This window comes from Lampetra fluviatilis, chromosome 20 (genome assembly GCF_964198595.1).
Source record: "Lampetra fluviatilis chromosome 20, kcLamFluv1.1, whole genome shotgun sequence".
NCBI lineage: Eukaryota > Metazoa > Chordata > Hyperoartia > Petromyzontiformes > Petromyzontidae > Lampetra > Lampetra fluviatilis.
The window spans coordinates 13669592-13684966 of NC_136294.1; the positions used below are offsets into that span (position 1 = coordinate 13669592).

Consider the following 15375-nt stretch of genomic DNA (forward strand, 5'->3'; position numbering starts at 1 on the left):
AGATCATTATAATGAATTTTATATTTATATACGGCGCTCACTCAAGGCGCTTGACATAAGTTGACAAAACGACAATTGAATGTAGTTGACAGGGGCGTTACTCTACGTGAATTGAGGAACGAGTGGCAGCGTTTGAGATGAAAGTGTTCATCAACAGTCCAGACATCACCGATGATGTAGTCATTTTAAGAGCCAATGGTAATTAACTCGAGAACACGACCAAATAACTTGACGAAGGCACAGGTTATAATATGATGGGGTTCAAGATAAATATTGGCAGAACCTGACAGAATGAGTTCACTGGACGTTCATACAATGACCATTTAGTGGAAACCTGGAGTGTCTAAAATAACCACGCGCTCTGTGTGTGCGTGACTACATGGGCCTGAACCACCTTAAGTGCGGCACGCAACCGTGAATCGGCGTTTCGAATGTCACTGGCTGGCTTCAGTGAAGGCGAGAATGTGCGGCAGGGTGCAGGAGGAGTCGGCAAGACGCTCACGGGCTGATCAGCGCCGCCTCGCGCTCGTTTAGAAAGGGCCTCTCACCATAGTCACAACCACAATCACACACACACAGATAACACCCCCCACACACACACACAGGGGTAACCACCCCCCCACACACACACAGGGTAAACCCCCCCCCCCACAGGGTAACACCCCCCCCAAAGGGTAACACCCCCCCCCCCCCCACATGGAAAACACCACACACACACACACACAGGGTAACAACAACAACCGCCATTCGCCACTAAGTGGCGGTGATGTCACCACGACGCTTGTGCCAGGCCAAGTGTACCTTGAGGCCACGTGAAGTGTCGAACGCCCGCTGGCAGGAGGTCACGGGGCAGACCCAGGTGCCACGGGTCGACTGACCGAGATGACCGAGATGACTGGCTGATGGACCACCTGTGCCCCCTACTGTACCAACTCGCTGTGCTTTAGCCACCCGGCGCTCCGCTCGTTGTTGTGAGCGTCGCTCCTCCGCCCTCCGTTGTTGTTGGAGGGCGACTGCCTCCAACGAGCCTCCTCCACTGAGGCCGATCTTGACACCGCTGGTACCAGTCATCGGCAAGTCCACTCAGCTCCACGTCTTCCTGTACCACATCACTCCATCTCTTCTGTAGCCCGTGCCGCGCCCGTTTAGCCCCCTCGATCCGGCCGAACAAAAGCTGTTTAGGCATGCGGTAGCTGGGCATGCGGGCTACATGACCCAGCCAACGCAGCCTTGCCTGCCGGAGGAGCTCACCGATGGGACTTTGCCCAGATCTTTCAAGGATTTGTGAGCTCCTCACACAATCCAGCCTGGTTAAACCCAGGATGGATCGTAGGCAGGCCAGCCTAAATGTTTCCAACCGACGAAGATGCTCCATTAGGGGGGTCCACGTTTCGCAAGCGTAGAGAAGGGAGGGAATGACCGTGGCCGAGAAGACCTGAAGCTTCGTGCGGAGCGACAGACCAGGTAGCTTCCACACAGCGTTACGCAACCGATGAAAATATATTGCCGCTCTACTGATTCGGAGTGAGTCCTCTGCTGATAAACTGGAGCCGGTCATAAGCACACTGCCCAGGTATGGGAAACTCTCCACCCTCTCCACAACTGCCCCATCACCGATTGGGAGTTGTGGGGGTGGAGTGTCCGATGGTACAAAATACCCAGGCAGGTGCTTAGTTTTGGTGGGGCTGATGGAAAGGCCCCACCTCCTAGTGGCACGCTCCAGTCTCAGCAGCAGCGTCTCCAACTCCTCTTCTGAATGAGCAGCTATTACCAAATAATCGGCATACATAACGTGGTTGACCAATAGGGAGCCATCCCTTGATCGCACCCGGGCGTCGATCAGTCTCCCATTATATCTGTACCAAACGGAAATTCCCCCGGTACAGCTATTGAAGGCTTCATGAACTACGCAGTCGAAATAGATGTTAAATAATGTGGGAGCCAGAGGACATCCCTGTCGCACCCCAAGGTGTACAGCGAAAAGCCTCCGACTCCCGGCCACGTAGTTTTACCCGGGCCCGCTCACCATCATGAAGGTCCTTAATGATCATGAGCAGAGGGTCAGGGACTCCGAAAGCATGAAGAACAACCCAGAGCCCAGGCCTACTGATGGTATCATAGGCCTTGACCAGGTCAATAAAGCAGAGATGTAGGTCTTGTTGGAATTCCCTACACCTCTGCTGTAGCAGACGGACAGAAAATATGGCATCTGAAACCGCATTGGGGTTCCGCAAGCCTCTCCTCAGCGTGCCTAGCAAGGCGATGTTGAATATTCCTTGCCAGGAGCTTTCCCGGCACACTGAGGAGTGAGATGCCCCTGTAGTTGTTGCAGTCTGTGCGGTCCCCCTTCTTAAAGAGGGGGACCACCAGGGCATCCTTCCAATCCTGCGGTACCCGTCCAGCGGTCCAGACTGTTGTTATGATGTCATATAGGGCAGTCTGTGCACAAGCGCCACCCTCCCTCAGCATTTCGCTTGGGAGATCATCTCTGCCCGGTGCCTTTCCTGGTCTCAGACTCCAGATCGCCTTCAGTACTTCCTCAACAGATGGCACCTCAGCCAGCCACTCACAGGGGGTGACCTCCTCCAATATTTGAGGCACCGCAGCCTCAGCAGGGTTATCCCCACTTTGTGCCATGATGTTTTCCTGGCTGAGAGATTTTCCCTCCCCCAGGACCTCACAGAAATGCTCAGCAAATCTGCAAACCTGTTCCTGGGGGTCGGAGATTGGATCACCGTTTTTTCCCCTAATGATGGTAATAGGTGTGGCGCTGCAGGTTACTTTTTTGATGGAGTTAAATAGTGATTTGTGATCGCGGGCCACTGAGGCAGATTCCATCTCCTCAGCAACCCGCGACCACCACCCATCCTTGCAGCGCCTTACGGCTCTCCGAACCTCCGAGCGAAGGCTGCGTTAAACCTCCTCATTCTCTGACGTGGGATGCTGTAGCCGATGAGAGTGGGCCTGTCGCTTTTTCTTAATTAACCTGAACACCTCCTCTGTCAGCCAGGGTTTCTGGGGAGGTCTGGACCGCGTACCCAAAGCAGCCATTGCAGCTTCATGAGTCACAGTCTTAAACCTCGCCCATTTACCCTCGACATCAGGTGGAGTGGGGGACGATGCCAACCCCAGCTGCAAGCGATGATGAAATTCTCGCTTGCAACTTTCATCAGCTAACTGAGACCAGGCCACTTTTGGTTGGAATGGGATCCTGGGTGTACACCCACCACCGGAGTGGAAGAATGGCAGGCGCATCTTACAGATGACTAGTCGATGGTCAGAGGGCAGATCAGCTCCACGGTAGGTCCTGGTGTCAAGGACATGGACTCGCATCCCCCCCCCCCCACACACACACAGGGGTAACCCCCCCCCCACACACAGGGGTAACCCCTCCCCACACACAGGGGTAACCCCTCCCCACACACACAGGGGTAGCCCCCCCCCTCCCCACACAGGGTAACACCCCCCCCCCACAGGGTAACACCCCCCCCCACAGGGTAACACCCCCCCCCACAGGGTAACACCCCCCCCCCCCCCCCACAGGGGAAATCCCCCCCCCCCCACAGGGGAAACACCCCCCCCCCCCCCACACAGGGGTAGCCTCACGCAGCTGTCAACCTTCATCCCTTACCTGTCACCCCTCATGTCTCACCTCACACCCTCACCTTTTTGCGTGGTCGCCTCGGCGGCGGTGCTGCTGCTGCAGCTGCTGCTGCTGCAGTGCAAGCTGCAGGCCGCGGCCCGAGCCCAGCCACGCGGGGCTCCCGCGCGTGCGGCCAGGACCCTCAGCCCGGTCCCCGCAGGGAGACGCCGCCTCGCCCTGCACGCGGCCCGCGAGCCGGGCAGACTCGCGGCGACCCAACAGCGGAGCGCGGCGAGCATCGCGCTCAGCCTCGCACGGATCCTCACCACAGCCCCACAGAGCTCCACACAGCCTCGCACGGATCCTCACCACGAGGCTCCACACAGCCTCACGCAATCTCGCACCCCTCCTCACCACCGCTGAGCTCCGCCGGCTCCGCGTGACACCGCTGAGCCCTTCGGGTCGCCTCCCGTGACCCCCACGCCGCCCTCCGTGACCCCACGCCGCCCCCCACCCCACACGTACGGCTCGTGACGTCACGTCCGGGCCGAGACTCCTCGCGCTACTTCCGCCTCAAGATTCCGCCCGGACGTGACGTCACGAACGCGCGCGCGACGGTTTGAGCGGAGGCGGCAGAAGACTCCGTGAGTAGCTCTCTGATACCACCACCAACACTCACCACCAACACTCACCACCAACACCACTAACACTCACCACCAACACTCACCACCAACACTCACCACCAACACCACTAACACTCACCACCAACACCACTAACACTCACCACCAACACCACTAACACTCACCACCAACACTCACCACCAACACTCACCACCAACACCACTAACACTCACCACCAACACTCACCACCAACACTCACCACCAACACTCACCACCAACACTCACCACCAACACTCACCACCAACACCACTAACACTCACCACCAACACCACTAACACTCACCACCACCACCAACACCACTACTACTCACCACCAACACCACTACTACTCACCACCAACACCACTAACACCACCAACACCACTACTTCTCACCACCAACACCACTACTACTCACCACCAACACCACTAACACTCACCACCAACACCACTAACACTCACCACCAACACTCACCACCAACACCACTAACACTCACCACCAACACCACTAACACTCACCACCAACACTCACCACCACCACCAACACTCACCACCAACACCACTAACACTCACCACCAACACCACTACTACTCACCACCAACACCACTAACACTCACCACCAACACCACTAACACTCACCACCAACACACTAACACTCACCACCAACACCACTAACACTCACCACCAACACTCACCACCACCACCAACACTCATCACCAACACCACTAACACTCACCACCAACACCACTAACACTCACCACCAACACCACTAACACTCACCACCAACACCACTAACACTCACCACCAACACCACTAACACTCACCACCACCACCACCAACATTCACCACCAACACCACTAACACTCACCACCAACACCACTAACACTCACCACCAACACCATTAACACTCACCATTACTACTCACCACTACTACTCACCACCAACACCACTAACACTCACCACCAACATTCACCACCAACACCACTAACACTCACCACCAACACCACTACTACTCACCACCAACACCACTAACACTCACCACCAACACTCACCACCAACACCACTAACACTCACCACCAACACCACTAACACTCACCACCAACACTCACCACCACCACCAACACTCACCACCAACACCACTAACACTCACCACCAACACCACTACTACTCACCACCAACACCACTAACACTCACCACCAACACCACTAACACTCACCACCAACACTCACCACCAACACCACTAACACTCACCACCAACACTACTAACACTCACCACCAACACCACTACTACTCACCACCAACACCACTAACACTCACCACCAACACCACTAACACTCACCACCACCACCAACACCACTACTACTCACCACCAACACCACTAACACTCACCACCAACACCAATAACACTCACCACCACCACCAACACCACTACTACTCACCACCAACACCACTACTACTCACCACCAACACCACTAACACCACCAACACCACTACTTCTCACCACCAACACCACTACTACTCACCACCAACACCACTAACACTCACCACCAACACCACTAACACTCACCACCAACACTCACCACCAACACCACTAACACTCTCCACCAACACCACTAACGCTCACCACCAACACCACTACTACTCACCACCAACACCACTAACACTCACCACCAACACCACTAACACTCACCACCAACACACTAACACTCACCACCAACACCACTAACACTCACCACCAACACTCACCACCACCACCAACACTCACCACCAACACCACTAACACTCACCACCAACACCACTAACACTCACCACCAACACCACTAACACTCACCACCAACACCACTAACACTCACCACCAACACTCACCACCACCACCAACACTCACCACCAACACCACTAACACTCACCACCAACACCACTAACACTCACCACTAACACCATTAACACTCACCACTACTACTCACCACTACTACTCACCACCAACACCACTAACACTCACCACCAACACTCACCACCAACACTCACCACCAACACCACTAACACTCACCACCAACACCACTACTACTCACCACCAACACCACTAACACTCACCACCAACACCACTAACACTCACCACCAACACACTAACACTCACCACCACCACCAACACCACTAACACTCACCACCAACACCACTAACACTCACCACCAACACCACTAACACTCACCACCAACACTCACCACCACCACCAACACTCATCACCAACACCACTAACACTCACCACCAACACCACTAACACTCACCACCAACACCACTAACACTCACCACCAACACCACTAACACTCACCACCAACACTCACCACCACCACCACCAACATTCACCACCAACACCACTAACACTCACCACCAACACCACTAACACTCACCACCAACACCATTAACACTCACCATTACTACTCACCACTACTACTCACCACCAACACCACTAACACTCACCACCAACACTCACCACCAACACCACTAACACTCACCACCAACACCACTACTACTCACCACCAACACCACTAACACTCACCACCAACACCACTAACACTCACCACCACCACCAACACCACTACTACTCACCACCAACACCACTACTACTCACCACCAACACCACTAACACTCACCACCAACACCACTAACACTCACCACCAACACTCACCACCAACACCACTAACACTCACCACCAACACCACTAACACTCACCACCAACACTCACCACCACCACCAACACTCACCACCAACACCACTAACACTCACCACCAACACCACTACTACTCACCACCAACACCACTAACACTCACCACCAACACCACTAACACTCACCACCAACACTCACCACCAACACCACTAACACTCACCACCAACACCACTAACACTCACCACCAACACTCACCACCACCAACACTCACCACCAACACCACTAACACTCACCACCAACACCACTACTACTCACCACCAACACCACTAACACTCACCATCAACACTCACCACCAACACTCACCACCAACACCACAAACACTCACCACCAACACCACTACTACTCACCACCAACACCACTACTACTCACCACCAACACCACTAACACTCACCACCAACACTCACCACCACCACCAACACTCACCACCAACACCACTAACACTCACCACCAACACCACTACTACTCACCACCAACACCACTAACACTCACCACCAACACCACTAACACTCACCACCAACACCACTAACACCACCAACACTCACCACCACCACCAACACACTCCACCAACACTACTAACACTCACCACCAACACCACTACTACTCACCACCAACACCACTAACACTCACCACCAACACCACTAACACTCACCACCACCACCAACACCACTACTACTCACCACCAACACCACTACTACTCACCACCAACACCACTAACACTCACCACCAACACCACTAACACTCACCACCAACACCACTAACACTCACCACCAACACTCACCACCAACACCACTAACACTCACCACCAACACCACTAGCACTCACCACCAACACTCACCACCACCACCAACACTCACCACCAACACCACTAACACTCACCACCAACACCACTAACACTCACCACCAACACTCACCACCAACACCACTAACACTCACCACCAACACCACTAACACTCACCACCAACACTCACCACCACCAACACTCACCACCAACACCACTAACACTCACCACCAACACCACTACTACTCACCACCAACACCACTAACACTCACCATCAACACTCACCACCAACACTCACCACCAACACCACAAACACTCACCACCAACACCACTACTACTCACCACCAACACCACTACTACTCACCACCAACACCACTAACACTCACCACCAACACTCACCACCACCACCAACACTCACCACCAACACCACTAACACTCACCACCAACACCACTACTACTCACCACCAACACCACTAACACTCACCACCAACACTCACCACCACCACCAACACTCACCACCAACACCACTAACACTCACCACCAACACCACTAACACTCACCACCAACACCACTAACACTCACCACCAACACCACTAACACTCACCACCAACACCACTACTACTCACCACCAACACCACTAACACTCACCACCAACACTCACCACCAACACCACTAACACTCACCACCAACACCACTAACACTCACCACCACCACCAACACTCACCACCAACACCACTAACACTCACCACCAACACCACTAACACTCACCACCAACACCACTAACACTCACCACCAACACCACTAACACTCACCACCAACACTCACCACCACCACCAACACTCACCACCAACACCACTAACACTCACCACCAACACCACTACTACTCACCACCAACACCACTACTACTCACCACCAACACTCACCACTACTACTACTCACCACCACTACTACTACTCACCACCAACACTCACCACCACTACTACTCACCACCAACACCACTAACACTCACCACCAACACTCAACACCAACACTCACCACCATCACTCACCACCAACACTCACCAACACCCACCACTACTACTCACCACCAACACTCACCAACACTCACCACTACTACTCACCACCAACACTCACCAACACTCACCACTACTACTCACCACCAACACTCACCACCACCAACACTCACCACTACTACTCACCACCAACACTCACCACCAACACCACTACTACTCACCACCAACACCACTATCACTCACCACCAACATTCACCACCACCACCAACACTCACCACCAACACCACTAACACTCACCACCAACACCACTACTACTCACCACCAACACCACTAACACTCACCACCACCAACACTCACCACCAACACCACTACTACTCACCACCAACACCACTAACACTCACCACCAACACTCCCCACCAACACCACTAACACTCACCACCAACACCACTAACACTCACCACCAACACTCAACACCACCACCAACACTCACCACCAACACCACTAACACTCACCACCAACACCACTAACACTCACCACCAACACCACTACTACTCACCACCAACACCACTAACACTCACCACCAACACCACTAACACTCACCACCAACACACTAACACTCACCACCAACACCACTAACACTCACCACCAACACTCACCACCACCACCAACACTCACCACCAACACCACTAACACTCACCACCAACACCACTAACACTCACCACCAACACCACTAACACTCACCACCAACACCACTACTACTCACCACCAACACTCACCACTAATACTACTCACCACCACTATTACTACTCACCACCAACACTCACCACCACTACTACTCACCACCAACACCACTAACACTCACCACCAACACCACTACTACTCACCACCAACACTCACCACTAATACTACTCACCACCACTATTACTACTCACCACCAACACTCACCACCACTACTACTCACCACCAACACCACTAACACTCACCACCAACACTCAACACCAACACTCACCACTACTACTCACACCAACACTCACCACCAACACTCACCACCAACACTCACCAACACCCACCACTACTACTCACCACTACTACTCACCACCAACACTCACCACCACCAACACTCACCACTACTACTCACCACCAACACTCACCACCAACACTCGCCACCAACACTCACCAACACCCACCACTACTACTCACCACTACTACTCACCACCAACACTCACCACCACCAACACTCACCACTACTACTCACCACCAACACTCACCACCAACACCACTACTACTCTCCACTACTACTCACCACTACTACTCACCACCAACACTCACCACTACTACTCACCACCAACACTCACCACCACCAACACTCACCACTACTACTCACCACCAACACCACTAACACTCACCACTACTACTCACCACCAACACTCACCACCACCAACACTCACCACTACTACTCACCACCAACACTCACCACCAACACCACTACTACTCACCACCAACACCACTATCACTCACCACCAACATTCACCACCACCACCAACACTCACCACCAACACCACTAACACTCACCACCAACACCACTAACACTCACCACCACCAACACTCACCACCAACACCACTACTACTCACCACCAACACCACTAACACTCACCACCAACACTCACCACCAACACCACTAACACTCACCACCAACACCACTAACACTCACCACTAACACCATTAACACTCACCACTACTACTCACCACTACTACTCACCACCAACACCACTAACACTCACCACCAACACTCACCACCAACACTCACCACCAACACCACTAACACTCACCACCAACACCACTAACACTCACCACCAACACCACTAACACCACCAACACTCACCACCACCACCAACACACTCCACCAACACTACTAACACTCACCACCAACACCACTACTACTCACCACCAACACCACTAACACTCACCACCACCACCAACACCACTACTACTCACCACCAACACCACTACTACTCACCACCAACACCACTAACACTCACCACCAACACCACTAACACTCACCACCAACACTCACCACCAACACCACTAACACTCACCACCAACACCACTAACACTCACCACCAACACTCACCACCACCACCAACACTCACCACCAACACCACTAACACTCACCACCAACACCACTAACACTCACCACCAACACCACTACTACTCACCACCAACACCACTAACACTCACCACCAACACCACTAACACTCACCACCAACACACTAACACTCACCACCAACACCACTAACACTCACCACCAACACTCACCACCACCACCAACACTCACCACCAACACCACTAACACTCACCACCAACACCACTAACACTCACCACCAACACCACTAACACTCACCACCAACACCACTACTACTCACCACCAACACTCACCACTAATACTACTCACCACCACTATTACTACTCACCACCAACACTCACCACCACTACTACTCACCACCAACACCACTAACACTCACCACCAACACCACTACTACTCACCACCAACACTCACCACTACTACTACTCACCACCACTACTACTACTCACCACCAACACTCACCACCACTACTACTCACCACCAACACCACTAACACTCACCACCAACACTCAACACCAACACTCACCACTACTACTCACACCAACACTCACCACCAACACTCGCCACCAACACTCACCAACACCCACCACTACTACTCACCACTACTACTCACCACCAACACTCACCACCACCAACACTCACCACTACTACTCACCACCAACACTCACCACCAACACCACTACTACTCTCCACTACTACTCACCACTACTACTCACCACCAACACTCACCACTACTACTCACCACCAACACTCACCACCACCAACACTCACCACTACTACTCACCACCAACACCACTAACACTCACCACTACTACTCACCACCAACACTCACCACCACCAACACTCACCACTACTACTCACCACCAACACTCACCACCAACACCACTACTACTCACCACCAACACCACTATCACTCACCACCAACATTCACCACCACCACCAACACTCACCACCAACACCACTAACACTCACCACCAACACCACTAACACTCACCACCACCAACACTCACCACCAACACCACTACTACTCACCACCAACACCACTAACACTCACCACCAACACTCACCACCAACACCACTAACACTCACCACCAACACCACTAACACTCACCACCAACACCACTAACACTCACCACCAACACCACTAACACTCACCACCAACACCACTAACACTCACCACCAACACTCACCACCACCAACACTCACCACCAACACCACTAATACTCACCACCAACACCACTAATACTCACCACCAACACCACCAACACTCACCACCAACACCACTAACACTCACCACCAACACTACTACTACTCAGCACCAACACTCACCACTACTACTACTCACCACCACTACTACTACTCACCACCAACACTCACCACCACTACTACTCACCACCAACACCACTAACACTCACCACCAACACTCACCACCAACACTCACCACCAACACCACTAACACTCACCACCAACACCACTACTACTCACCACCAACACCACTAACACTCACCACCAACACCACTACTACTCACCACCAACACTCACCACTAATACTACTCACCACCACTACTACTACTCACCACCAACACTCACCACCACTACTACTCACCACCAACACCACTAACACTCACCACCAACACTCAACACCAACACTCACCACTACTACTCACACCAACACTCACCACCAACACTCACCACCAACACTCACCAACACCCACCACTACTACTCACCACTACTACTCACCACCAACACTCACCACCACCAACACTCACCACTACTACTCACCACCAACACTCACCACCAACACCACTACTACTCACCACTACTACTCACCACTACTACTCACCACCAACACTCACCACCAACACCACTAACACTCACCATTACTACTCACCACTACTACTCACCACCAACACTCACCACTACTACTCACCACCAACACTCGCCACCAACACCAACACTCACCACTAACACTCACCACCACCACCAACACTCACCACCACCACCAACACTCACCACTACTACTCACCACCAACACTCACCAACACTACTCACCACCAACACTCACCACTACTACTCACCACCAACGCTCACCACCAACACCACTAACACTCACCACCAACACCACTACTACTCACCACCAACACTCACCACTACTACTACTCACCACCACTACTACTACTCACCACCAACACTCACCACCACCAACACTCACCACCAACACCACTACTACTCACCACCAACACCACTAACACTCACCACCAACACTCACCACCAACACCACTAACACTCACCACCAACACCACTAACACTCACCACCAACACTCAACACCACCACCAACACTCACCACCAACACCACTAACACTCACCACCAACACCACTAACACTCACCACCAACACCACTAACACTCACCACCAACACTCACCACCACCAACACTCACCACCAACACCACTAATACTCACCACCAACACTCACCACTACTACTACTCACCACCACTACTACTACTCACCACCAACACTCACCACCACTACTACTCACCACCAACACCACTAACACTCACCACCAACACTCACCACCAACACTCACCACCAACACCACTAACACTCACCACCAACACCACTACTACTCACCACCAACACCACTAACACTCACCACCAACACCACTACTACTCACCACCAACACTCACCACTAATACTACTCACCACCACTACTACTACTCACCACCAACACTCACCACCACTACTACTCACCACCAACACCACTAACACTCACCACCAACACCACTACTACTCACCACCAACACTCACCACCACTACTACTACTCACCACCAACACTCACCACCACTACTACTCACCACCAACACCACTAACACTCACCACCAACACTCACCACCAACACTCACCACCAACACCACTAACACTCACCACCAACACCACTACTACTCACCACCAACACCACTAACACTCACCACCAACTCCACTACTACTCACCACCAACACTCACCACTACTACTACTCACCACCACTACTACTACTCACCACCAACACTCACCACCACTACTACTCACCACCAACACCACTAACACTCACCACCAACACTCAACACCAACACTCACCACTACTACTCACACCAACACTCACCACCAACACTCACCACCAACACTCACCAACACCCACCACTACTACTCACCACTACTACTCACCACCAACACTCACCACCACCAACACTCACCACTACTACTCACCACCAACACTCACCACCAACACCACTACTACTCACCACTACTACTCACCACTACTACTCACCACCAACACTCACCACCAACACCACTAACACTCACCATTACTACTCACCACTACTACTCACCACCAACACTCACCACTACTACTCACCACCAACACTCGCCACCAACACCAACACTCACCACTAACACTCACCACCACCACCAACACTCACCACCACCACCAACACTCACCACTACTACTCACCACCAACACTCACCAACACTACTCACCACCAACACTCACCACTACTACTCACCACCAACACTCACCACCAACACCACTAACACTCACCACCAACACCACTACTACTCACCACCAACACTCACCACTACTACTACTCACCACCACTACTACTACTCACCACCAACACTCACCACCACCAACACTCACCACCAACACCACTACTACTCACCACCAACACCACTAACACTCACCACCAACACTCACCACCAACACCACTAACACTCACCACCAACACCACTAACACTCACCACCAACACTCAACACCACCACCAACACTCACCACCAACACCACTAACACTCACCACCAACACCACTAACACTCACCACCAACACCACTACTACTCACCACCAACACTCAACACCACCACCAACACTCACCACCAACACCACTAACACTCACCACCAACACCACTAACACTCACCACCAACACCACTAACACTCACCACCAACACTCAACACCACCACCAACACTCACCACCAACACCACTAACACTCACCACCAACACTCACCACCACCAACACTCACCACCAACACCACTAATACTCACCACCAACACCACTAATACTCACCACCAACACCACCAACACTCACCACCAACACCACTAGCACTCACCACCAACACTACTACTACTCACCACCAACACTCACCACTACTACTACTCACCACCACTACTACTACTCACCACCAACACTCACCACCACTACTACTCACCACCAACACCACTAACACTCACCACCAACACTCACCACCAACACTCACCACCAACACCACTAACACTCACCACCAACACCACTACTACTCACCACCAACACTCACCACTAATACTACTCACCACCACTACTACTACTCACCACCAACACTCACCACCACTACTACTCACCACCAACACCACTAACACTCACCACCAACACCACTACTACTCACCACCAACACTCACCACTACTAC

The 15375-nt window shown here is 52.6% G+C and overlaps 2 protein-coding genes across 3 annotated transcripts in view; one reads left to right on the forward strand and one right to left on the reverse strand.

Moving 5' to 3' along the window:
* DARS2 (aspartyl-tRNA synthetase 2, mitochondrial) overlaps positions 1-4017 on the reverse strand; it is a 30617-nt gene extending 26600 nt beyond the window's left edge. The window contains exons 1-2 of one of the 2 annotated variants that reach the window (XM_078865660.1): positions 3936-3991; positions 3666-3892 (exon numbers count right to left, since the gene is read on the reverse strand). In XM_078865660.1, the coding sequence (XP_078721786.1) occupies positions 3666-3882 (217 nt within the window). In that variant the 5' untranslated portion in view covers positions 3883-3892; positions 3936-3991. Of the gene's footprint in view, positions 1-3665 lie in introns of both variants that reach the window. The other variant, XM_078865659.1, reaches the window with a different exon arrangement.
* Positions 4018-4157: 140 nt separating this feature from the next.
* CENPL (centromere protein L) overlaps positions 4158-15375 on the forward strand; it is a 37121-nt gene continuing 25903 nt past the window's right edge. Inside the window, exon 1 of the mRNA XM_078865213.1 lies at positions 4158-4227. The gene's annotated coding sequence lies outside the window, so the exon portion shown is untranslated. The remainder of the gene's footprint in view (positions 4228-15375) is intronic.